Raw genomic sequence first — 27,907 nt, 5'->3', positions numbered from 1 at the left:
TTTTGAGAAAACAGTGTTTTCTCAAAATGTTTTCATATTCCTTTTCCTCCCCTATGGTTCCTTCCTTTTGCCAAAGCAAGTTCCACACTGACAAAAATTAATCAGAGGTCTTGTATGTAAGTCTTTAGGGTTTCAAACATGCAGTTGTTATTTGTTGAATATTTAAATTCTTCTTTGCTAACAGTATGAAATGCACATCCAAAACTGATGCAGCTACCATGTAACAAGAAGATGATTACTGGATGGCATTTTTCAAAGCATGGGGCTACTCAGTGTATAAATTCCATTACTGGTAGAAATTATCTGAGTTTGCCAATGCAACTGTAGAGAAATAAAGATTTTTCAGAACCCTGGGGTAATTCAGATTCTGCTTATGTTCTGGATTTAAAAAGATATTGTTTAAGGATATTGTTTATTTCTTTTTCACATTAAAAAGAGGAAAATATTCACCATTTAAAACAACTGCTGGAAGAATTCAAGTTGATGTCTCCTTTTTGCTATTGTTTTCCCTCCATCACATGCAAATGCTGGGTAGGGTGTTGAGATGCTGCTGGCATTGATTATTATTAATTTCAGAAGAGCCTTTGAGCATCTAACACTTTAAAAGCACAAGGATTTACAGATGGCTCTTGGGGTGGAGAGAAAGAAGAAGGAACAACTTTGTGCCTGCCAGTATTGTGTGAAAGATATCAGAATGAGATGGGAAAAAAAACTGTTATTATTGAAGATGTGAATAATTTACTGGCAGGAATTATAACAGCATAGGATAGGATAGCAGCTGTAATATAAAAAATGGGTAGTATTATTAAGTTTCTGCAGAGGTACTTCTTATTTTCTATGCCGTGATGTTCTACTAAAATAAGGCATATGTGACTGCAGCATATCTATTTCTATCTCAGTTGGTTGCTGTACTTCTACAGCCTTTGAAACCCTTTGACCAATTTATCCCAAATTTGAGAGAGAAGTGTTCAAAATATTTGAATGTGTATACACTAGTATTTTCGTTTGAATTAGCAGTGTACTGTTGAAGCAAATCTACCAGTTTTCCCCTTAGCTGTGTGCAGTCTGAGTGCACAAATATTCTTTGGAATTAAATTAAACTGGACTTTCTGTTCAGGGAGCACACCAGCAGTCTTCACCTATAGCAGTCTTTAAAGTCCACAGTATCAGATGAGCTAGTTTAAAGTAAAATTCACTGAAATATGTATAGCGTGAATACTTCATCCCCAGTACCATCTGCAGGTCTACAGGACTACACTGCTTGCAGTTTGTGGACAGTGTTAATGTAGTCCTACAAGTTTAATGAAAATTAGTGTTAGTAGAAGAGGGACGGCAAAGCAAGTGTCCTGTCACCGAGGCAAGTTTGTAACTCATCGCCTGCTCTGTTCTGAGAGGTAGCAAATGACTAGCCTGTCACCACATGTGTTGCTCAAGGCAGCAATAGGATATGCTGTCGCTTGCTTTTGGAAGCAGCTAGGTGATACAAGAGGAATTTGGGAATACTGTGGGTTTTTTTTTAGGGGAACTTTTTTTTTTTTTTTTTTTTTTAATACATTTCAAAACAGTATGAGTGACTCTAATCAAGATCTGTGTGTACATTCTATTTGGGAAAAAAAAAAAAAAAAGAAAACCCAAGAAAAAGAAATAGTTCACCAGACTCGGGGAAAGCATCTGTATTATAGAAGGGCCTACTAGAAATGCATACTATAATGAGGACAAAAGTAGTTATGCTTGCATAACTACTTAAAAAAAAAAAAAAAGTAGTTATGCATATATCTAGTGTATGTTTTTTCCCTATTTTTTGCTTAATTTAAAAATGTGTGGAGTCCTGCCTTTCAGCAGACTTTAAGGGCTGCTGTAGTCAATGACCAAAAAGATCATAATAAGCTAAATAGCTCATGAAAACATTTAACCAAAAAAGAGTATGATCATTTCATGCATTTGATGCTGAAGGTCAAAGGCTTTTTTTTTGTTTGTTTGTTTTAGAAAGTAGAGTTGCAAAGAGTTACTTCTGAGAAAAATAAAAATTAAACACTCATTCATTTTTTCAAGCCACTTTCCATTGCGTAATTCAGTATTTGAAAGATGAAGAAGAGAAAAGTTAATTGTCTTTGTCAGCTTGCAAAAGAGAATGAATAAACTTGCAGGAAAAGAAAATTTAAATGAAAAATAGGGCGTATAATTTTGTTTCGAGTTGTTCTGACTGTATTTCTTGAAAAGCCATAAACAAATGAATTTACTGTCCATGCATTGTTACTCTATCTTAAATGTCAGTTATAGGTATAGAAAAACTATCCCCAAATTACTTCTGTGAAGAATTGTCATATGCATAGAGAGGCATGCAAAAAAGTAGACAATTGTAGAGAAAACAACAATAATCCCCCCCATAATTACACACTTCTCTAAAATACTGTGAGATTTCTACATCTGTAGGATTACCCTCTCAAGCTAAAGTAAATAGCTTCACAGCATATTCTTTAGATAACTCAGCAGTGCAAAACAAATAAATGGCCATATCTGGCACCCAGATGTTTCAGCTTGCATTTGATAATGAGCCAGCTGCCACACTTTGGGAAGGGAATCTCCTGCACATGTTCGTTTGAGAGAGTTCATCCTCTAACAGATACATTTAAATCCTTCCTGCATCTGGGCACAGTCTAAGGAGATGGCAGGGTAAAAATAAACATTTTGTGTAGTATTGACACTTATATGATGAATAGGGAAAGTTTATATTGTCATTCTGCACCTGTCCTGATGCTCAGTTTTTTGGAAGGTGGGAGAGGAGGAGAGATCCTAAGTGCTGTAATATTCTGAGAACAGTAACAAATGTTACTGGTGAATTTGGTACTGAAGAGGGCAATACAGTTTCTAGTTAGACCACTATTAATAATATTAATTTCCTGAGCAGAAGTGGACAGAATATCTGTCTGTCTCGGTATGCTATATATAACCTGTATATATACTTAAAAATCAAATAGAGGTAATTTGTGCATAGGTTTGAGATTATTTTTAAGTCATTTTCACTGTTTCACTGTTTTTTGTTTTTTGTTTTTTTTTTAATTAACATTTACACAGAAGGGATGAGGAATAGTGGAAATCAGCTGTGAGATAAGGAACATGCTGTTAACACTGCAGAATTAAAGTAAATTCTGTTTCATGAGTGTGCTTCCGTCTTTCTTCTGTCATTGTTCAGCTGAAACATTACAGCTTGAGACAAACTTGTGGCTCAAGACTACTTGTGTGGTTTTGCTGTTAAAATATTACGACTCATCCATAGTGAGGAGATTCAGTTCTGTAACTAATGGGAAATGCTGGTTATAAGTATATGCAAAGACCCTCAGTGGGCACTGGTCCCAACAGCTTACTGGCCATCATTCCAGTCACTCAGGCAGTTTCCTTTAGAGAGCTAGCCATAGCAATAGATTAGAAAGCGAATAATAATAATATTGTTTGTAGTTTAGATCATCTGGACTGGCTTCCCATGAGGTACTGAGATCTTTGAGAGTAAACACACAAAATTTTGGGAAAGCTCAGATGAAAAATAGTTTTAGTTACAGAAGGTAAGATGTAGATAAAATATAGATGCCTGTGTCCAAAAGAGTGATTCTCCCAAATCACTGCCTACTGCCATAGTGCCTGCATTTTGCCACTTAAAATTGTGAGGCACAAGAAGTTCTGCTTCGGAATGTTGCTGGAAATAACTCCTTGTCTAATACCTCCTATTTCTATCAGGATGACTAGATGTGAGAACTAGATCTTCTCACATACTGGAATATTTTCTTTGGGACCAAATCTATGAGATGTGGTAGATCACACCAGATGCACACTTTATAGCTTATTGCACTCTGTGGCAATGAAGTACCATATTACTCCATGCAGAACAGCTGCAGACTGTGCTAGCAGTTACCCAGGCAAGTGTTCAACACAGGATAGTGCTGTAATGCTGTCAGAACTTAGCTTGTATGGCAAAGGAGAGAGCTGAATGTTGATCCTTGGCATTAAGACTATTTCTAATGCTAATTATATATATATATTATATATATTATTTCCTAGACTTTAGGTGATTAAATGTAATGTGTAAGACTCCATTTATTAAATCAGAATAGCACTGGCCAACCTGTAATAGCATGTATGGGGACCTAGTATGTTCATTGTGCATTTGAAGCATTCTTTTGTTTACCAAAAATGCAAGCTATGTATGCAGAGGCACATTAAGCTTTGAAGATAATAAAGAACTTAGATCATACTTAGATGGAATGAATTAAAATTGATTTTGTTACAAAACATGGGTCGTGCCATCTGCTTTTGTATATTTACCTTCATGTGGAAAAGATTTATTAGGGGGCTAGTATCACAGTGATGACATTCTGATGATGGACAATGCCAATCTACATTAAAAAAATTGCTTTGTATTGTGGGAGTAGACAATCTGACTTTCTAGAAAGAACACTGTTATAATACTATTGTGCAATGGCAGTCAACCAATTAGAAAAGTGATTGGTCTTCTTCAACTTGATTTGTGATTTACCCTCCATTGTCAACATATTGGAGCAAATAATTGGAAGAATGTGAACAGCAGCTTAACGCACCCACACTGATGACCAGTTCAATAACCATTCAAATTATATATTATGTTTCTAATCATTCTGTCATTTCTGTGTGGTCTTCCTCTAATGAGAGGATATACAAGTTATATAAATAGGCTGCATAGAGAACAGTATCATTTTTAACTAGGCACTTGTCTTAACACTCAAGAACCTATGTCTTATATGTATAATGGAAGGTATTCCAAAGCAACTCTAATCTGCAAACCTTAGTGGGCTCAGAATTTCTAAATCCCAGCTTGTGTTTTAACCATATCATGTGGCACAAATAATTTCACAATTCTATTCTCTATTGTATTTTAGTAATACTTTTGGATAAAGTGTTTTGGAATATTTCTTACTTTCACTATATGAAAAGAGTGTTAAGGGTTTTCAACTAAAATATTTTGCAGAATGGAAGCAGAGATAAAAGTTACAACTGTTGTTCTGAAATTGTTTGACTTTTCCATCTATACAGAATATTATGCATATGCATTCTGTGCATTCTGCATACTACAGATGAAGTACAGAGATAGCTGTATACCCATCTCAGAAGCTGGAAAGCAATTTCCTTAAGAGTTACTTTCTTTGTTCTGTAAAATTCACAACATATGCTTTTGTACGTCTGCCTTGGGCATCCAGTCTAATGTTGGTTGCCAGAGTCTTTTGTTCATGTCTTCTTGCAGCAGATGATCTTTCCTAGTCTTCTAAACCTACATTGTGCATATGGTGCTTCTTAGTATTGTGTATCTTGAAGTTTTTGTATTGTGTGGTTGGTAAACACTGAAGAAAACCCTTAAATAAGTTCAAACCATCAGATCAATTTTTCAGAAGTTAACCAGAGCAATTTGGGTACTTTAGGTGGTTTTGTCAAGTAGGGATTTATATTTAACAATCACAGTGTCTTCCCAGTTGACTACATCAGTCACAGTTTCATTTGCATTTCACGGTGATGAGCTTCATGTTCTCATGATACTCATGGTTCTCCTTACTCAGAAGAATATAACACATAAAAGAAATCAAGTACTTTCAGGCCAAATGAATGCAACTTTTGCAAGCTCTTTTTATTTAAATAACATATTTCTGTTTTATCATGAAGGAGCAGTTAAGATAATTTCTTCATATTTCATAGTTTAATTGTCACATTAAGTGGTGTGATACTGTTGCATATATGTAAGCTCTGTCGTCAGGACTTAAATCCTGATTTAACCAAAATGTGGTTAGTAGGAGTGAGGCTGTATATCAGAGTCAGCCTTAAGACTTTTGGTATTTAGGCAAGTTAAGAAGAAAGAACTGTCTTTTTCATATTTAACCTTTAAGCTCTACAGTTGTATGTAGACTGCAGACAGTATACTTTAAATTCTCGGCTTCTCTTTGGTTTACATTTTTAAAGCGATAAAATAGAGCATGTGAAAAATCTGTGCCAGTAGGGAATCTGTTTTTTACAGTTAGATTCATTTTTAAAAAGAGTCTGTTAAAAACCTTTGGTAAAAGTTTATATTTGAAGCATTACTCTTAGCATGTGAAATGTAGTTGGCAAGTATTTTTATGTGCCTGTTAGTTTGAATGCATGATGCTGATCTGTTTTTTGTCCTAGCTGACGGTTATTATATCCTAATGGTTGCAACCCTGCACTAATGATCCTTGTGTATATAAATTCTTCTTGTTGTGAGCAGACACCATAGGCCACATAAAAATGTTTGCCTCAATTTCCCTGCAAAAAAGGATCTCAGAAACCAGACTTGGCCAAGTAACAGATTTTTTAAAGGTAGAGGAACCCAATAAAATTACCAGCTTTTCACAGCATGAGTCTACTTCCTTTCAACATTGTGAGGTGTAGGTGAAATATTCTAACTGAACTGACAGTGTAAGGAAGACAGCTAACTAGAAAGCAAGATAAAAGTAAAACCCACCAATGATGATTGATATTGTAATAGCTATTAATTGTTTTGGAGCCTCTTTTGTAGATTTATGACACTTCACCTATATTACTTACACTTATGTGAGTCTTGATATAATGAAATTCAATGCATTAAAGAATTGTGGCTAAATTCACTGTATCTGGAATAGCATTTTGAAAAACATCAAAGCTCTTATTAATTTTATTAATGTTAAAATACATAAGAATAAAGCTTTCCTTTGTTTGTTACAAAACAAATTGAAAAGGTTTAGTTCCTTGCAGCTCTAAGGAAAAAGTAAAGTAATTAGTTTCTTTGATCTAGAGAAATTTTTTTTTCAGCTGCCCCAACTCAAGTTAATTTACACAACAACATACTGTGAACGTATTGCACATGCTGTATTTTAGGAAGAATATGAAGAATACTGAGACACCTGTGAATTTGGGGATTTCTTCCAGCTTTTAAAATCAATGTTTCTTTTTTTTTTTTTTTTTAATTAAAAAAAGGAGAAAGAAGAAAAATAAAATGGCCAATTTTTGTAATTCTATGTTTTCATTTTTGTCTTCTGCTCCAAATGTGCATGGCATTAAGTTTGATCAGTTTGAATGAAAAAATATAGAAGGAAAAACAAAAAGTTGTAAAGGACAGAAAGACGAATCAAAGGAATCTGCTGTCAATTTTGGCAGTACTTCTGTTTTTTTGGAAGTGTGTCTCTACATATGCTAACATACTAAGATGTCACTCTGTCGTTGAATTGAGAAATGTGGCTAGATTTTAACTGCGCCCTGTCTGCATGGACATTGCCAATAACAGCAGGACAGGTTGTATATCAAGTAGGCCAGAAAATATTTTCTTCGTACTTCCATTGAAACAGACAGTTGCCCCAAAAGATAAAATAATTCATATTAATGTCTCTTAACACTGCTTATTATTAATTCTGTTTAAAATTTGTTAACAGCTCATATTGTGTTTTATTATTCTCAAACATTTTGGCATACGGAATAGTTTATCATGTTACTTGAAACCAATGCTTTTTTTCTTAGGGCTGTTGTTAAGTACAGAAAAGTTTTTAACTACCGAGCATTCAGCATTAAAAAAACACTTTGTGATTTTGGCACCATCTTTGTCACAGTTATATGTACAAACATTGATATTCTTGTTAATGTGTTCTTTTTTCAAAATCCTTGCTCTCATTCTAATAGTTCTATTCTTTAAAAGATCAACTATTTGTTATGTGATTTGCATTTCTAGTAAGAGTTAAAATTACCTCCGATAAGTTGTTTTTCTAAACAACTATGGACTAATTTTTTTTATTCATAAGCAGATTTCAGACTATTCCAAAATAGGATGGAAGTGAAAGCACAAGTGAAAATTTTTGAACTAAATATGCATATGTAAAAATCATTAAGTTAAACATATTAGACTATGAAAACAATTTTCCAGTAGCTTTTCTAATCACTAAGGGTTTTTTGAAATTTCACTGGATAATGCAAAAGATAATGCAGTTCATGAAACAGTCTTGCTAGAGTCAACAGATGATCTCATAGATTCAATTCCTAAGGATTTTTCTTTAAAAACAGAATTTTGTCTAGCTCGATAGGTGGGGTTTTATATTTGGTTACACTCTTGGGAGTTTTGAATATTTGAAATAAGACAAAATAGCTGTAGACATTGTTTTTTGTTTGTTTGTTTGTTTCTTTTTTCACTGATACTGTCTTCTTCAATATAGTTCTTTACTTCTAAGCCAGGTGTAATGTCAACAGATTGAATCATAATTGACAAGCAAAATTTTAAAGCATTCTAAATGTCATTGGACCTTTTAATAAAATTAATTACCCTGCCACAGAGAAAATTTACTAGCCTGCTGGTTAATATCACAATGTAAAATCGTGGGGAAGGTGGAAGAACAGGCGAAAGCTTATTACTTTTAAATAATTATTTAAAGATGTGTTACTTGCCTCTTTCAAGCTTGGATCGCAAAAACAGCAAAAGCTTTTAAAATCTTCTAAATTCACTAGTAGTCAAGTTTCCTTTGAATGAATATAATCCAATTGAAATTAAAAGTTATTGAGTACTAGTAACAGGGTGATTCACTGGTTATGTGGGAAACTGGTAGAGGCCTTAATCTTGATTCTTTTTTTTCTTGATTCTAATTGTGTTCCCAATAACACTTAAACATAAGTCAGTAGTTGGGAAATTGAGCCCGATCCCATCAGTAATCTTGATGAAATAGTGTTCTAGAAAAATTAAACATCCAAGTTATTCATCTGCCATTGTGCATCTCTTAGCTTGCTGGACTTACAGAGCATTAGAAAGAGTGATGAACCAATACACTGCCTAAATTTTAATGGGATTTTCAAGTGTTGGAAACACATAATACTGTATAATCCAAATGTAGTAACATTTGGAACAAAGCTAGGAAACATTTTGAGACTTCATTTTTGGTAACAAGCAATAATTAATCATTGAAAAATATACTTTTGGTGTCTGTGTGAGATTTAGAAGTCTTTATCTGGAAATTTTCTGGTGGGTAGTTTTCTAGTGGATAAAGCTAACTCAATTGCAAACTTCTTTGTGAAGATACCTTAAAAATCTTTAACAACTTTATTTTTTTGCAACTTTGTCTACCAACTTCCAAAGATTGGTAGCTCTAAGACAAACTGATCTCAGTTTCGTATCTCCCTGAACTCCCATGCACACAGGGATACTTTAAATGCCCTAACTCTCAATTTCTTCCTATTCAGCCTTCTAAGCTATTGTGAAATCTGTGCTATTCATTGTCTGGTATACCGTGTTCTCATGTTCTTCAGGCTGCCAGCTACATAGAAAGCTGACCACCTGGCAGGTCATATCCTTGACTGCTGAATATACTGGAGGGTAGAACTCCATTCTCCTGAGATAGAGTTCATAAGTTCTTGCATGATTGCTGCCATATAAATTCAGAAAAATAAGATGTTGAAAATAGAAAATACTAATTGGATGTAAATACATTTTTTAATATATTAAGGGCAGATCTCTTCCATATGTTTCCCAAGAAACAGAATTGAACTCACAGTTTGTTTTCTAACAACTAATTTGTGACTGTATCCTATACAGCTATTCTGTGTGTTGATGACTCTGTAGTAGACCTGGAAACACTGGAAGCACTTTATGAGAATGTAAGTAAGTTGGGATACATCTGTGCTTAATCACCATGGCATTCAGAATTTCAGATGTTCAATAATTAAGGTTTATTTTATCTTGTCATTTCAAACTAGAGACATTATGTAGAAAAAATATTTAAGGAATTTAACAATAATAAAATAGGTGACATCAAAAGATACCATTGAGATGTGTGTTTCTCTGACTGGCTTAAAAGTCAGAAGTTTAAAACATTGGCATGCCTTTGGAATCAGGCTAAAATGATGTAACAGTAAGTGATGTAACATTAACAAAAGAAGAAACATCTAGCAATGTTCTCTTCTGAACTGCCTGAAAAATACTTGTCTTATTAAAGGCATGTTGTGTGCTAACATGCTGAATTTTTCTCATCCAAGATATAAGAACTCAGGCTAGTGCATTGCCATCCTTACCTAAGTTGCTTTGTAGACAGCGTTCTTTAATTTAGACTGTGTGATGCTAAAGTTTCATACAAAAATATGTTTATAGTTGGCTGTAGAAATATCAGAGCTACCTCTATGATCTAAATGCTTTGAAGCATCCTATACCGATATTTGCAGTGCCATGCCCTACAAGGATGCCTTGCTTTATGAACATCGTAGTAAATGGAACTACAATGCAGTGAAGGAAATTGTCATGCTAGATCAGTGCTAGGTCACTCTTTTGGATAATCTAAATATGTCCATCTAAGTATATAATTATTTGCAGACAACAGGTAGAGCAATATTTTTTTATTTAAAAAAAAAAAATGTTATTAATTACTTTATATTAATTCACTCAGAGAGCACAAAAAGATGAACTGGAGAAAATCAAGCAATATTATCAGACTTCAAAAGAGGAAGAACTGAAGCTTCTGGACAAACCAGAACAGTAAGAGTTTTTTTTTTCTTAATATTTTATCAATTATGTAGTGTAGTCCTTTGGTTAAAAAGAATCTTTATACATAATATTTGCTAGATAATATTTTTTTTCCTGCATTTCAAGGCATGGTGTTAAAGTTGTGTTTATCTCACTTTTTTCAGACATTACAGGTAATACTTGGTCCACTTGGAGCACCAGAACTGATTAAATATGTGGCCTTAAATCAATAAAAAATTATGTTCCTATTCTTACATTTGTAGAAGGCTTATCCTTCCCTTAGAGTTCTTAAGACTCTTTTAAATTAAAAGCCTGGTCCCATAAAGCAGGGCCAGACTGATTTTGCTTGTTAATACTTTGGAAGAGCTACAAAAACAGAAGGTTTCGGGGAGTCTGAGGCACAATGTACACTGAAGTCATGCTGTTTGGAGCCTACTAGGCTGATTCCACAGTTTGTCTCCTGTGACCATTGTGGGCACAGACAAATGTTCGGATGAAACAGTGTAGCTCCTGTTACACCGAGTGTAACTCGGTGTAGCTCCTGTTGTTGTGATAAACTTCAGACCAATCTGGAAATCATAAAAATCTGTGAACAGCATGGTAATCCTGAATTTTATTTTAGTGTTTGTATTTGATTCCAGATTAGGTTTACTAGTGGTATTTGTCTTCTGCTGCTTTGCCACTTTTCCCTTTGTATTTCCATCGTCTCCTAATCACAATGTGATTTCCTGCCTTGAAGCATCTACCCATTTTGCATCCTTTTCTCTCTCAATTTTTTTATTTTCTGCTGTCTTTGGCATAAGAAAGGGTAGCAAGGGGAAGAACTGAAACTAGAGATGGCATATTGTTGTTTGATGTCAGACTTACTACATTTCCAAACCTTTTTTTCCCATTAGACTGTTGATGGTGAAGAGTGGATTTTTTTTTCCTCTTTTTCCTAACACAAAGCAGCTAACTAGTCAATGGTGATAGGTACATACAGTTCACTAGAGATAATTCATCTTGGAAAATGAGGCTATCATGCGCGCTTGAGTAAGAGTGGCTTAAGAACGCTTATACTATCGTGTTCAGGTATCCTGTATCCATTATTTTTCATTTTCTTGGCTTGGTGCGTAAGAATACATTGTGTGACTAGTTGATGTTTTCCAGAGTTTGAATCTTTGGCAACCTGCAAGTCTGAGTGAAATAAATATAAATGTATTTTGTGTTCTGGAAAACATGAGTCTTGTACAGCTCTAGAGTTATAAAAGGTTGTCTCTTTTTGTAAATTATAGTGGAGAGAGGCAGATCTTAAACACAAAGTTGGACTTAGTCTATCATTGTTCCATAATTAAAAGTGAAGAATTGTAAATAAAGCAGTTGTGCTTGGTCATTCAGAGTGAAATAGTAGTGTTAAAAGCAAAAGCTACTCTGTCAATCATTAATCTTTGTTGTCACTGCAAGTCTTATTTATCCCTTTTTCACTCTGTTAAACTGCATAGGTTAGGAAAGTTAGCTTTTCAAGATGTTGCCTCTTAAGTAATTTCTATTGCTCCTTCAAAACAAATTCCCTTCTGAAAACTCAGTAGATCAAGTTTTAGCCTGAATGCAGAACTAGAGATTTGTTGGAACTTAATAACGCCATAAAACATTAAAGACAGAAAAGTGCAAAATTGTAGGTATGAGTAAAATAATTTGCCACAGGGCATAAACCTGATGTATTTTCTTTAATAAGGATCAGAAAAAAAGTGCAAATTAAACCTTTTATAAATGGTTGTAAATACCAGTGATAGACATTCATTTATTGACTTGAATTCACTGAAGTCTAATGGAAATCTCTGTCATTTTAAAATGCTTTGGATTCCCATACAAATAGAAAAGTTTGCTGGTATCACTAATGCTCTCCTTCACATGTGATTTTGATTTGTTTTGCTGGCATGTTACACTTGCTATTGTTGGCACAAACTGTAAATATATCTTAGCAACATGACAATATCCCCCAAATTATCCTTCATGATAATAGTTGCTAAGATGCTAATTAATATTAATTAACACAACAAAGATTTATATGCGTAATTGGCCACAACTTGAGTCTTTGCTAGCAGGATACAGATGCTTAAGCTAGTTTCCAATAGGATCCTTCTAGTTTTAATATAATCTCTGTGAAGTCCTCGCTATTGTGAAAGAAATACTAATGAAGGAAATGGTAGCAAAATACGTTACTGAAATGTTCTGTTTTGTATATAGTTTGAATTCAGGAAGTAGTGGACTATTGATAATTGCAAATAAAATAAGGCTTTCTGTACAAGCAATGCCATTTGCTTGTCTTCTACACACAATTTTCACTGACTTCAGGTTAAATCCTACTGGCTTCCTTAGAAGCTTGCAGGATTAGATACACCTTTTTAACCCCCCAAAAAAATTAAATCTAAATTTTATAGTCTTCAAATGTGGATAAATGTGACCCGATAAATAGTTCACTGTCATAGAATCATCCTTCTTTGACTCTCTTTTGAAAGAATGTTGTATTATGCTAACAACATGGTAATATGTCTGATTTTGAAAGTAGTTTCAAGTCCTTTGTTACAAGTTTCTGGTAGGATAAAAGAGTTCTCAAGTAAATGTATTTTTTATTTATAGTTTCTGCAGAAGAGGAGTAAAATGGACCTCACACAGATGAACAGCAAATTCTCTGTGTTTACTTTAGGCCATTAGAAGTGTAGCAATGAGAAACCCATCAAAAAGTTATGTCACAGTCATCTCATTGTAACTTTAAGTCAAAATCATACTTTCCTCATTTTAAAATTGCAACATGGACTGAACTTTTCTCTGAAAAGAGCTTCATCCACCTGAATGTGGTGGTTTATCTTTAATGCCATGACATTCTGTTTGGTAACTGCTAAGATCAATTCTTCTTTGTGACATATTTCAGTTATAAATGTTTGGTCAGGATATTTACATCGAATACTTTGAATTCCAAAATCTGGAGACATTATCTTTTTATGCTAAAGCTCTTTGAATTCTCAGCACAAGTATGTTGTGTTCTGATGACCAGAAATGTGGATAAAAGTTCTCCATTAAAGGGAAGGCAAGAAAATGTATCATTTGAATTTTTAAATTTAAACTTTTAAAATACATGTATGTATGTCAGAACTTTTGTGAAGCAGTTGGGGTTTTTCTTTCTTTTGTTTCTCTCACACGAAGTGCACACAAAGTATCCTCTTTTTTTTTTTTTTTTTTTTTTTTTTTTTTTTCCTGGCAATACCATTCATTCCCAATAGGAAGTATTTTTATTAATACCAGCTTGGCATTTCTTTTTTTCCCACTGCTTAAATCCTAGAGCCAAGCCTGGCCTCCCCAGTCCTGTTCTCACAATAGATTTTCTCATCAGGCAAGAGAGAAAAAGTCAGAAAAAAAAAAAAAAAAAGATGGTCCAATTAAAATGTTGTATTTCACACAAGCCACAGGTGGATGTTACCAATTTTTTAGACATGTGCTATGTATTCAGCAAAGCATTGCATGCATGAAAAATTTATAAAGGTGATTTAAAGATACTGGTATTAGTTATAAAAAAAAAAAAAAAAAGAAAAAAAGAAATAGTTTGAAGAAATCGGATGAATTGGTTTAAATAATTAAAATAAATTTAATAAGAATTCAATCTAATAATGATTCAGAAAATGTCCCAGAGTTCAATCAAGAAAAAAAATATCTTTAAAGCATTATATTAAAGGGGATCTAAGAATAGTTGTAGACAGGAGATTGGAGGAATTCTACTAAAGTGATATTGGAGCAAAAGACAGTTTGTTTCTAGATTTCAAGAAAACATGTGTAGCATTGGAATCATTGACTCAAAACCCACAAAGCAAATTATGCAAACCCTGTTATTATAAGAAATGTTAAAGTTTCTTGTATTATTTAACCAAACTCTTACATTTTAAATTGAGTAAAAGGAAGTAGTTATTCGTGTCTTGGGATGCTTTCATTTTGTAATACCCAAACTATTTTTATTTACCAAAGAGTTAAAGTAAAAAAGCTGGAATAGCCTCATGAGAAAAGTGAAAGTGTGAGAAGAGATAAAGAACAATTAGAGAGTTAGTAACTTTGCTTAACAGTGACTGAAGACAGATATAATCTGCAAATATTTTAGAGCTAAATACGCGGCTAGGTGCATTATTATAAGACACGCTGCTATATAATTGGAAGTGTGGTGCAAATTAGTAAAAGAAAATTGAGGTTGAGCATCAGAAGAAATTTCTTGGCAGACGTTCTGTATTATGAAATAACTTTGTAGGAATATGTTGAGTTCAGTATTGCTGGGCATGTTTTAAATTGAAGCAAAAACACACAAGTGAAAACACTAAATAGCGTTTCTCTAGCTTTTTTTTTTTTTTCCTTAAACCTATGATCTTGGCTTGTAATTCCTCTTTACTACTAGACAGTGGAGTAATGTTACAAGAATTAACGTCTTACATCTTCCTTTATATTAATAGGATTTCTTAACACAATGAACACAAAGAACAGTGAGGAGAAAGTATACAATTTTGAATCAAAGTAGGAAATATTGCATTAAATATGTATTTCATAACACTACAGCTCTGATCCAGTACGTACCTCATGGATGTGAAATGTAGGGATTCATTTAGTATCTTTTTTTTCCCCCCCCCCCCCCCCACAGATTTTTATATGAATTATCTCAGATTCCCAACTTCACAGAACGAGCTCAGTGTATTATCTTCCAGTCAGTTTTCTCTGAAGGGATAACATCAGTTCACCGGAAAGTTGATATCATTACTCGTGTTTCCAAGGTAAGTCCTAATGAGAACTAAATAAAAACATAATGTGTTTTAGATTGCTTATGTGGGTTTGTTTGTTTGATTGTTTTTACCAAAAGCGATGAACCTTAAGCATGGTTATTGGCTTTTCAGGGAAATAAAAATTTATTGATATTTTTAACTGCTTATAAGAACATGAGCAGGTGGTAAGAGGGAAGATGAGTTGTTTGTGATGCTGTATGTTCTACTTAGGAAAAATTATTTTTACTTGAACATCAGATTTTGGTTACTTTACACATTAAGTGGAAAAATAGATAAAGTCAATAAAATAGAAATTAAATATCAAACTAACATAGTCCATGGCCGTGCAAAGTTACTTTGTTAGTATACCACTATGCAATCTTAACTTGCTTTTAGCCTGTGTCAAATCAGAGATCGTGTGCTTTGTCCACCATGAAAGTACTGGTAATACAATGTAAACATACTTCTACAGTGAACTGTATAGTAGCTGCCTATAACATACATTAACTTATTGATTTCCAATGGTATCCATATATTTCTGTTACCATGATAGAGCAGATTTCTAGTACCTGACAAAGCTTTACCTAAGGTTTCTTCACAATGAATAACTGAAGAGAAGATTTTGAAATTATAACAAAATATTAAAATTAAAATGAAATAAGAATTAAAATTAAGATTAAATAAGAATTAAAAGAGAAATTAAATAGTGTCCTGAAACAGCCTGGCCATTTTATTTATTTATTTATTTATTTATTTATTTATTTATTGTTATGTTTTATCTTTTGAACAGCTTTGCTGCCACAAATTACCCATGCTCTATTCCTTTGGATATTCTTCGCATATTCTGAGAAAAATAATTACTTAGTATTGCCTTTCCAAAGTGGACACAAAGAACTTGTATGAGATAGGGGAAGAGTCTTTACCTTTAGTTTATTAAAGAGGACCTCATATGACAATTGATTTTTTCAATGTGTTTAAAGCTACATAGTTAAGAATTAGGCTCATGGCCTCAGAAGCTTGATTGATAAGTGTCTTTATATAGAAATTAAAATAATTTATTATTTCTCCACTTTGTTACTAGATTTCTTTTTTCTTTTGAGGCATAATAATTTTGTCCTTAACCCTGATATATCTACACTAAGTATATATAGATTTTGAAATGTGAATTTTCAGAGCACCAGGGCCAATGGGAAGCAGACTGAATAATGACTTTCTGAGCGTAACCCAGTGGCAGCAAAAATAACACGTCTCCATTTGACTGTGCATTATGTAAACTCATGAAAAAAACACTTTGTCTGTGAGATTTTTAAAGGCTACTGAAGATATTTAGTAATATCCTGCTGTAAAACTTCTTCCATTAATCTTTCTGTCATCTACATAGTATATAATGCTATATAATTTACCTCATGTGGATTAAGTTAAAGATAGTATCTTAGGCAGCTATAGTCTAATAAATTCTGCTTTTAAATGTTTTATTCCTGTACCAGTTTTAGCTTCCTTTCCCTGTAGAGGCACATGAGAAGAAAAACTTCCTTTAGCAAAAATAAAATCTAAAAAACTTTGTTGTACGAGCAATTCGATTTTTTGTGCCAATGTATGTTTCGTACTAATACCTATTTTCCAGGCTTTGCTGAACATGACAAGTGTAAAGGAAATTTTAGGTTTGATTCTGGCTTTTGGAAATTACATGAATGGTGGGAATAGGACTCGAGGTCAAGCTGATGGATTTGGTTTGGAAATACTTCCCAAACTAAAGGATGTCAAAAGCAGAGTAAGTACTCTATTTAATTAAAGATTTATTTTCTGGTATCTTTCTGTTCCATCATTTGTCCAAACTTAATCTTTTCTCATTTCTTTGCTTGAAAGAGTGAGGCACTTTGTACTATTTTCTTCTTTTTCCTCCACACTTTTTACCTCTTTCTTCTACTCATACACTTGTCTTCATAATCTCCTATTTCTCCTATTCACTACCACTAAAATAATTTTCTCTTGTGAGAACTTTGGTGTGTCTGTTTTACTAGTTTTACTAAATTACAGTAGGTAGAGAGCCATGAGAGATCACAGACCACTGAAGTCTTCTCCAGTAAATATACCCATACTTTCTTTTAACTGTAGCTGTATGTGAGTAAAAAGGCTTTAAAGGTCATGTTTAAAAAAAAATGCAACATAGAATGTACACTAAAGAATTAGACATAAAGGATTTAAATATATAAATTACAGGATTTTAATCCTCTTCAAAGAAGTGTGTCAGATCCAGCAAGATACTGTCAGTCTTCTTTTTTTGAATTGGCAGTTAAGCAGATAAAGGGCATGAATTCTGAATGACATAAACAAGCAAATGCTCATAGATGGCAGTAAATTATTTTTGTCAAAAATAATTTACCAGTAGCCCATTTTTGATTAGTCATTCTAGGAACAAAATAAGGCTCAGACACACTGTGCATGCCTTTTGAGATGAGGTTACCTTGATCCTTATTTCAGCAGGGTAGAGGTTGAGGTGCTAGATAATGCAGACAATGGAAACACCACTCAAAAATGCTTCTCTGCCAAAGCATACCTAGGCGCCATAAGGATAGCGGAACTAGCAAAGAGTAGGAGGTATTTTCTACCAATGTTGGTAAAGATTTGGAGGTAGAGAAAAACTGTTTTCTCACATGCTTCCTCTTTTCCTAATTGAAGTGCTGTTCTAAATTGTAAGGAAAATACAGTTGTTTTTTTCCCCAGTTAAGCTGTATGTAAATAGGAATGTTTTCAGTTTGGGAGACAAGCAATGTCAGATAAACAGAATGTCTAGGGAGCTTTTTATTTTATTTGTGAGTGCCACCACTAACAAAGAATAAAGCCAAGATTTAACAATTTTTTCTGTGAGACACTGAATTTAATGAAAGATTTTCCAAAGGATTTGTGTCTTTTGTCTCCTAACTCTTACTTTCCTCTTCACTGCAATAGTTCAGCCGTCCCATATGACCACTTTTTTCCAGTTCTACTCCATGGATAAGACACAATACAGGCTGCAGCTAAACTAAATCTAGGCCCAGCTTCCCAGTATTCAGGTGTTCATTGGTCAGCTAGCTGCCATGAGGAAAAACATAAAACAACTGAGCTCTGCCTGGCTTTTCTCAGTTGAAGTACTAATTTTATCTCTTTCTATCTAACTATTAACTTGTAAGAATTTAATCTTCTCCGGGACTTTCCAATTTGGCTGGATTTAGTCAACACAATGCAAAATTATGAGTTATGAAAAGGAGTGACAGAAGTGACAGATGTACAGTATAATTGCATAAGACTCGTTCTTCAGCAAAACAAGCTAAAAAATTACAGTACTTCCAGTTTTCTGGTAGCCAAAATAAATATATATTAGTTTATATTGCTGTAAGAAGTAGGAAAAAATAGTCTCCAAAATGCATTAAAGATATCAAAGGGGCCAGCTGCTATAGGCAGATATAGAAACTTAGAGATAACTGGAGAGTGTTTTTGTGAGGAAGAAGAATGGAGGGTCTTGCATATTTCAATACTAAGGTGTCCTGTGTCCTGTTGTTCACTTTCTGGATATTGACAGCAAACAATATGATTTCTAGGTAAGCTAAATTCCAGGAGCTAAGGTAAAGTGTCAACGTTGAATGTCTTTTATTTCATGTAATGGTTATTTGTTGTCACAGGGATGAGCTTAGAAAGCTACTCATTACAAAAACATGAATAAAATAAAATAAAAAAATCATAGCTCACCACCTCAATATCTCTGTGTTTTTTCATAAAAATGGAAATACCATTTAAACAAAAGTCATAGGTTTGATAGCTAAATATATAAAAAATAGAACAGGCATATTTAACTTTAGAAGAGTAATCAAACAATCGTAAGCCACCTCAATTCTTTTTCGTCACACAACCTGCCAGCGTTGTATTCTGAAATGGTTATGTAAGCAGAGTGGTTTTGACTACATGATAGCAATCACTTGCTTAGTTAAGAATTTTGCTGGTGTTTGATATTAATAAAATATTATGTGCTGCAGGCTGTAATATAGGTGAGGCAGCTGTGTACAGGAATTCAGGCATTCACATACATTTGTACCAATGCTTGTCAATATAGGGTATAAAAACATACATATATTAAAAACAAACAAACAAACAAAAACACAGCAAAACACCCAAAGATCCCAGATATAATTCCCTATATTCTAATTCTTTTCTGTTGTTGAATAGTACCTTGTAATATGTAAGTCAAAGTTTTCTCCTTTTCCTTTAGTTCATGTCCTGTGCTGAACCAATGACATACAATAAAATAAAACGTTGTATATATTCATTGTATACAGGACCAACGGAAATGATGTTTCCACAAAGACAGCATTAAAATTAATGTTTTTAAACAAAAAGGAGATTAAATATACTTGTTAGGTACATGCTGTCTGGTTTTGTATTTCGTGGAAAATACGAAAATTGCATTTGCCCCTTCCAGATCTTCATTGTAGGTGACTTGAGACTGGTCAAGTCAAGAATTTCAGCTAACTTTAATATATAAGATATTTAACTATATTTTTTTAGTTAATATTGTATTCAAGAATTACATAATAATATTATTATAGTGTATATATGATATAAAATTATTCTAATAATATTATTAATGATATAGTTAATATAATACATGAACACCTTGTATTATGAAAAAAATGTACAGTGGCAGCTTCTCCCACTGGATGTTTTCTGTACCTGCTATTTAGAATGTCTAGGTCCAGTGGTAGCATAATCAAACCTGTGATTGTTCTATAATTTTTTTGTCAGCAATGTTAGGAATAATGATATTTTGAATTCTTTTTCTCACAGCAATAAAACTAAATAATACATTTTTAAAATACAGTAATTTTTCACTTACTTATTTAATGTTTGTATGTATCCATAATCCATTTTTAATGATATATTACTGTTTTTCCCTAGGATAATCGTATTAATCTTGTGGATTATGTTGTCATATATTACCTGCGCCATTGTGATAAGGTAAAAGATTTATTTGCCATACACCTCTCTAAAAGTGATTTCTTTAAGATTTTGTAAAAGGATTTGCATTTGCCCTTTTTTTTTTTTTTTTTTTTTCTTTTCCATTTGACCACAGTAGCTGTGGACCTCAGTAAGTCTGCAATTTGCTGTAGGTTCTGTGATAGGGCTTTGGAAAATCTTACATTAACTCTGGAACACAGCAAAGAGAGTCTGTGACTCTTGCAGGCTGGACAGGTTATCCCTCTAGTCACTTCTTCCTATACCTGGTTACTATAACATAGCAAATTTTTTTTTTCATTGTGATAATAATGCAAGACAAAAGCAATGTTTGTCTCTCGTGACGGAATACAATGACAGGTTGACATTTTAGAATAGGTGACTCAGTTAATGGAGGTGAAATTAGATAAGGAATGTGGGAAGAGGCATGGCTGCTGATTTGACTTACTTGTGTTTATGGGGCTTTTTGATGTGTCCAAAGTTTTGGAGTGGAAAATTTGAACTGTTTTCTTCAAATGAAAATGTCACTATTGATTGATTTTAAGTATTTAATTTCTTATTTTTGAAATTAAGATGATGTCTCCGTTTGATATTTGAATTCTGGTCAATTCTGGCCAATTGACCAGAATGATTTTTCCTGGCCTTATCCCCAGTTGAATATAAACATTATTTCTTTTTTTTTAAATTATTTTATTTTTATTATTGAAAGTTTTTTTTTGTTGTTGTTCCTTTTTTTGTGGTTTTTTTTTTTTGTTTGTTTGTTTGTTTGTTTGTTTTAATTCTTACATACGCATGTTGAATTGAAGAGTTAGTTGTCATAGGTATTTTTTCAAGGAGTAAGACTAAAGTAACTGAAGACATCTCTAGCACTGGAAGGTCTGGACGTCAGGACATTGTGGAACAGCTCCTGAGGCTGATCTATAGAAAAGACAGAAAACTAGCAGATATGTAGATCTGTACAAATAGGATTGTTGATTTCGTTTGTTTATTTGTTTGTTTTTTCCTGAAGCAGGAAAATAAAGTTACTTTACCCTAAGTGCCTGTCTTGTAAAAAAAAAAAAATCTCATTACAAAAGCAATTTTGTCTAGTCTGTAATTTTATTTATTTTTTTATTGTTCCTGTAAAGTTCCTGCTATAGAGTTTTCATTCAGGGAATTCTGTAAAAACAAAACAGCTTATCTTCTCCTCGGAGGAAGTGGAGACAATTTAAATTTTTTCCACTGTACTTTTTTCTTTCCCTGAGTGTTCATATCTTTCTAATAATGAAATTATTTGTTCACTGTTTACAAAATTGTTAGTTCTCCAACCCATGAGCTTTCCTGTATTTCAGTCTGAAATCTGTGTGCAGATATTAGTTTAAACTCACTAGTATACCATTAGGCAGAATAATGTCATTGTAATACTGTTTATACACTGTACTTGTTAAATTTCCCCTGCTTAGAATCTCCTAAAGCTGGTGGATTTTCTTTAGTTCTGATTTTTTTTTTTTTTATTGTGCTAAAAATGAAGTGTATGCTTTGGAGTTCCATACAGATATTAAACTTATTTATTGAACTGCAGAGACCTTCAACTATATATTTTTCTCTGTATAAAATACTCCAGGCAATATATAAATATTGTTTTCAATTTATCCATATGAAGTGTGTATATATGTATTGCATTGGGAAAGAGTGAAGCCACAAACATTTGGCATAAAATCACTTGCTCCATTGAAACAGACATTCTGATTTTAAGAAACTTCTAATCTGCTATCTAAATTTCTGTTGATATAAAATGACCTAAAATGTTGTGAGCTTATTGTTGCTTCATAGTTCAAATTGAGCACAGTTTGCATTACAGCATCTAAAAGGAAGATTCAATACTCAGACTGGTCAGGATTTCATCTAAAATTATATATATATCCTCTTTTAGCAAGAAATATTTAAAATATGTTTGTTTGTTTGTTTGTTTGTTTGTTTAATAGCGTTTTATAGATGCCATTTCAAAAAAGTAATTTATTTCACTCTGAATGCATTTAATTTTCATAGTGGCCTGTTTGTTTGTTTGTTTGTTTAGGAAGCAGGAACAGACAAGAGTATTTTTCCTTTACCAGAACCACAGGATTTTTTCCAGGCCTCCCAAGTTAAGTTTGAAGACCTAATAAAAGACTTAAGGAAACTGAAGAGAGACCTAGAAGGTAACTGGGAACTTTGAAATTTGTTCTGCTAACAACTAAGTGCCATTTAAAATGTGACCTTTATGAGGTTTGCTTATTGCTAATTAGGTTTATAGTGTTGATTCATTTGAAGTTTTTACACTGTGGCACAAACTACCCCCATAAAATAGAAAAAAATATTTCAAACTCATGACTTAATAAAAATGAAAGTAAAGGTACTGAAAAATAATTTTCTATAATTCCCTTTTACAAGTGAAAGACCCCTAAAGAAATGTGTGAATTTTTCTCTGGCTTCTTCACAACTGTATGTTTAACTGTAGATAACCTGCTAGTTCCATAACATAAATACTTCCTTCAGTACTCATGTAACAACAATTTAACAGCTTCAAGAGAGAGTTTAATACTATTAATGTAGAAATAAAACACAGCTTGCCAAGGCACAGCAAAGGGAAATGGAAAGCTCCAGTTCAAAATATTTTAATCCTGGGACATAAAATAAACATTTAAAAATGTTTATTATAAAGAGGGGTTCAGAAACCCAGCTCATCTATCAATCAAGGTATTGAGTGGATATGAAGTCGGAAGGGTTGCTCCCTAACTGTTACAAGCAGTTTCATTTTTATTTTGTGCTTCATATGACTCTTAAAAATAAATCCAGTGAATGATGACTGAATATTTCAAGCCTGTCATTTTTGCTAAGGCAAAGTTGCTATTTTTACTGAAGCAATTACACTGGGGACAGAATCTGCATAAAAACTCATAAAAATCTCCATTTACATTTAGATAACACATCTGCATCAAAATGCAAGAGTATTTTTTGAATCAGAGTTGAACAAGCTGATTTTTCAATGTGAAGCAATGAAAACTGTTAGAAATAATTTATTGTTACAGTTAGAAATGGTTAAATTAGGTCACTAATATCTTTAGGATAGTTTCAAAGGTTAACAGTGGTAGGAAGGTATCAGTTATTGTTTGTTCGACCCGGGCAGAAGTGAGTGCTCTATCTCCTCTCATCGCTTGGCCCTGTAAAACCCTTGGCCTGCCCTCTTTTGGGCTAGTTTGTGCAGAAACATGATCTGTGTTTGATCTTGTACTTTTTCAGCATGTAGTCCTGCTGTAATGCATCTTAGTCTTGCAGGATCTGCATTGAGGCTGTGACATTCACATTGTATTTGTTCTACATTACAAAGAGAGAGACAGAAAGTAGGATAAGCACTTCAACTAACTTATAAAATTAAAACTGCAGCTTTCCTGTAATCACTGATTTCTCTTTCAACGTGTTTTCTTAGATATTCAGAGAAAATTTTTTATGTTGAGGTTGTTTTCACCATTTTTCTTTGTAAAGATGTATTTGAAACCCATCCAAAGCAATTAACATATAAAGTTAATGACAGCAAGGATTTGAAACAAAAAAGGTTGTGGAAATGTTTTCAGATGTTGGTATTTTATCACTCAGAAATATGCAGCAGGATTCTAACAAGCATTCCTGTGAATAATTTTTCCTACATTTAAACAAAGAAGCAGTCACTCATATAAAAATGTTGTATCTCTTTCAAACATTCCCTTTCAATTTTTTTCTCTTCAGATAATGCTGTAGTTTATTTTTAAATCAAAATTTTAATTGAAGAGGTTATAATTTTAACACGTTCAACAAAGATTTGATGAGTCTCTGTAGTTTATTGTAGCCATTAAAAAGTTGTGGCTGCTGGCAGAATACCAGTGAAAGTCTAAAGCTGAAACAGATGTGAGTAGCAGAAACCAAGTCCAGAGAAGCGTCGGGCCCAGCTATCCAGACAGGCGCGGTCCTTCAGATGTAAATAATTTGAACAATATTAACTGGAGCTGCCTATGTTATAGGGTACATTGGATTTATTTCACACTTTGGTTGGCTAAGGTAGTCTTAAACAGATTACCATGAAAGTGGGATGAGACAAAGGTAATAAATGAAAGAGAGGTTTTCTTATGTGCCGTGTGGGAACAAATGAATGTGTCTATTAGTGACTTAGGGTTTTTTTCAGAGATTTTTACATGATGAGTAAAAGCAGGATAAGCATCACCTATTGTGTTTGAAGTCGTGATTTTTATAGAAACTCTTCATAATAGTTATAATTTAGTATTTAAAAGTATTTTTCCTAGTTAGTCAGGGCATTCATTCACCTTTTAATGATGGATATTAACATGGGAAAGACTGAATTCATGAGAGAGGCACTCGTCTTAAAGGTCTGAACTTTGGGCTTGAAATACCTAGACACTGTGGAACCAAGAGTTCAGATCTAGATGGAGCACAAACCCTTTCATCCATTTCAGATAAACAGATTGGGTTCCATGCAATTTACTATTTTGAAGTCCTTCAGATTAGACTTTAAAGGGACAGTGTCAACTAAAGTTTGGCTCAAAAATTTGAACATCTCTTTTTTGAGAACCTTAGTCCAGTAGGTTTTTAACACACATTCCAGAACAAACTTCGCAGTCATAAGCATTTTTAGGTTAAAAAGCATGATTAAAAAATGCACATTTAATATATGTTTTTAAGTGGAAAGAAGTGCAAAAGCATTTGATTTTAAATAGTGAGATGGCAGTTACAGAATGAAATCTGGTTCTGCTTTAAAGTCATAGAAAAAAAAATACATTTTCTGTAAGCTTAGAATTTCACTCCAGGTCTGAATAGTCATTGCATTTCCAGGATTTCCAAGTATTGCATAGAATGGTATAAGCAGGTACGCTTACACATTTAACAGGTATTAGCTTTCCAGTTCATCTTTATGTTTATGAAAACAAAGCTTTTGATTTGCATCAGTATTTAAGATCATAATATATATATTATTCCTTGTCTAGAGCAACAATTACCACTTTTTCTTTCTGTATGACCAAGTATTTCCTTTCTGGTCTGGACAGTGCCACTTGATAGGTATTGTTCTGGAAGAAGCATGGAATATTTGAAATACTTAGTCATATGAAGATTTTTAGAAAACAAACCTCTTCACCAAAGTATAATAGACTTCTATATGTTTTACCATGAACCCTTTATTCATCTACCTCCAAAGCTGAACTACCTTAATTATTCAAATTAATTGCATTGGAGATTGTTTCCATCTGTCATATTCATTGCTCTTCCATGCAATACAGTTCGAAAAATCTTAAAATGCTACACCGTGCACACTCAAAAGCAATATTAGATTCCTTGTATCATTTACTGTAATGTTCATTATAACTTTTTAGTATTATTGACTATAACAGCTGAAAGAGCAAAGGTATCTACTGAATTGTTAAAAATGGAAACCAAAGTAGTTCCATGATGAATACTCCATTCTTATTGCTCATGATAAATTAAATTTCCTATAACATTTTGACATTCTGATCTCATTGAATATCCATGGTTTTTTTTTTGAACTTTTGCTTTTTGTGAACTTTGGCTTTTACTTTCTTTCATGGCTGCCAGTACAGATTCTATCTGCCATTTTCACACTAATGTTTTTTCAATGCTGTATATTTTTTAATTTGTTACTAACTTAAGAGAGTATATGAATATATATGTAGATATTTATAAATACGCACATATATGACTGAAAAGAAATAACTTCATCTAAAATAGATACAAGACTTCATGGATCAGCTACCTTTTAATAATCAGTTGGATTTCAGTACTCCAGGAGACATGGTCTGGAGCTGGGGACCTCTTAACCTAGTTGTTCACAGATCTGTATCTTCCAAAAGATACAACTTGCTTGCTTTTAAGTAATGCACCTACATAAAAACTTCAGTTTATGACAACCACACCTTTTAAAATTGTATAATCCTTTTAGAAAAATTAAAAGGTAAGATAATAAACTATGCATGAAAAATGGAGAAATTACGATGTTACATTGGCCATTTTCATATTGTTTTTCATACAGAAGCATTACAAACATCTTGTAAAGAAATTTAAGTTGGAAATACCTCTGGAGGTCATCTGATCCAAAATCTTAGAGCAGGACTCACTTCACATTTAGATCCAGTTCCATAGGGCCTATTGAGCCCTAGGCTCAGTTCCGAGTCTAAGGATGGAGATTCCAACTCCTCTCTGGGCACCTCTTCCAGTGTTGAGTAAATGTCATGATTTTTTTTTTCCTTATCTCTTGTCAGAATTTCCTACATTGCAACTTGTGACTCTTTTTCCTTTTTCTTTAGATGTACATGAAAAGTCTGTCTCCCTCTTCTCTATATTCATTAGATATCTGAACACACCAGGCTACCTCTGCTTCAAGTACTTAATTTTATTTTCATTCTCAGATGGCAGGACAATATACATGTTTTTTATCCTAATGTCATATAGTACATGGAGTCTCTAAATAAAGAGGCAAACAAGCACAATATGGCCTTCCTTAGCCAAGTAATTTCTAAATTCTACACAAGATGTTGCACAGGATACTCAGTACAAAATTCACTTTTTAATTGCACTGATCATGTTCCATATCAAAACTCATGTTTCCTGTGTCCTTACTTTCCTCTATTAAGTTTCACTATTCTGGTTCCTATAGCATCCCTTTCTTGCTGTTTACTTGTTCAGACAGAGAAGGAAGAACCAGAAAGAGATTGCTCTGCTTTTTTCTTACAGATACGGTGGTGATGAAGAAGTCCTCATTAATGTATTTAAAGTGCTCAGTACTTAGTATTTTACACATCTTCTTTGGAAGATTGCTTTAGAAGGTCACATATTTAGAAGATGGTCAAATTAAAATCAGTCTTCAACAAAATAATCACACACATTCTGTAGACTAGTCCCATTCCGTGTTTCAGGTTGCTATCCCTCTTTGCTGTGGCAATAAATCAGCCCTTAAAGATGCTTACAATTTTTTTTTAGTATGAGAATTAGTCCCTTTTTCACCTTTTCCTGTATTTCATGTAATAGCTGAATAATAATACATAATTTCAAACCATACTTGTCTTTTGACTAGAGACAAATTCTCTGTCTCCACAGCTTCTGTGGCCTTATTGCAGAGAAACATCCATTTCACTGGATATGATTAGTATAGGTTGTACTAGGTTGTAGTATAGTATATATTGTTATAGTATTAGGTTGCCATACCAGTAACAACATCATAGCTAATTAACCCTGTCTCTTAGCAAGGCTTAGACCAGAGATAACACTGTTGCATCTACATTATCCTCATTCAGTACATTCCTCAGGAAGCTCTGTATATGACATTGTAAAGCGGAAATGTGTTACAAAAGACAGTGATGGAACAGAATTTAGAAATGAGAAATAGGTGGAAATTGAAATGTCACTTGTTCTCAATTCTCGCATCCACTGTTGCTATACAGAGAGCAAAGAAGGAAGCTGCAAAAATAAAAAATAATTAGTCCATGCTCATTTAAGACTAAAGCACTCTGATTTTCCTGACTGAAAATCCTGAAAATATTTGTTCTTATCAAGAATTATGATGGAATATATTTACCAATAGGAAAAAATAAGTTTAATCAATATTATTTACAAGGAGTTGAAATAAAATATACAT

The 27,907-nt window shown here is 33.3% G+C and overlaps 1 protein-coding gene across 1 annotated transcript in view; it reads left to right on the top strand.

Annotated features, from left to right (window-relative positions):
* Positions 1 to 27,907, top strand: part of FMN1 (formin 1) — a gene marked incomplete at its 5' end in the record, with an annotated part of 144,360 nt that overhangs the window by 67,402 nt on the left and 49,051 nt on the right. The window contains 6 exons of the mRNA XM_084287272.1: positions 9,578 to 9,639; positions 10,422 to 10,510; positions 15,153 to 15,282; positions 16,895 to 17,041; positions 20,200 to 20,259; positions 22,313 to 22,433. Coding sequence (XP_084143398.1) covers positions 9,578 to 9,639; positions 10,422 to 10,510; positions 15,153 to 15,282; positions 16,895 to 17,041; positions 20,200 to 20,259; positions 22,313 to 22,433 — 609 coding nt within the window. The remainder of the gene's footprint in view (positions 1 to 9,577; positions 9,640 to 10,421; positions 10,511 to 15,152; positions 15,283 to 16,894; positions 17,042 to 20,199; positions 20,260 to 22,312; positions 22,434 to 27,907) is intronic.

The sequence above is a fragment of the Netta rufina genome (genome assembly GCF_964035555.1).
Source record: "Netta rufina genome assembly, chromosome: 5".
NCBI classification, from domain to species: Eukaryota; Metazoa; Chordata; class Aves; order Anseriformes; family Anatidae; genus Netta; species Netta rufina.
The sequence above is the reverse complement of the archived record's forward strand: the minus strand, read 5'-3'. Positions and strand labels throughout refer to the sequence as shown.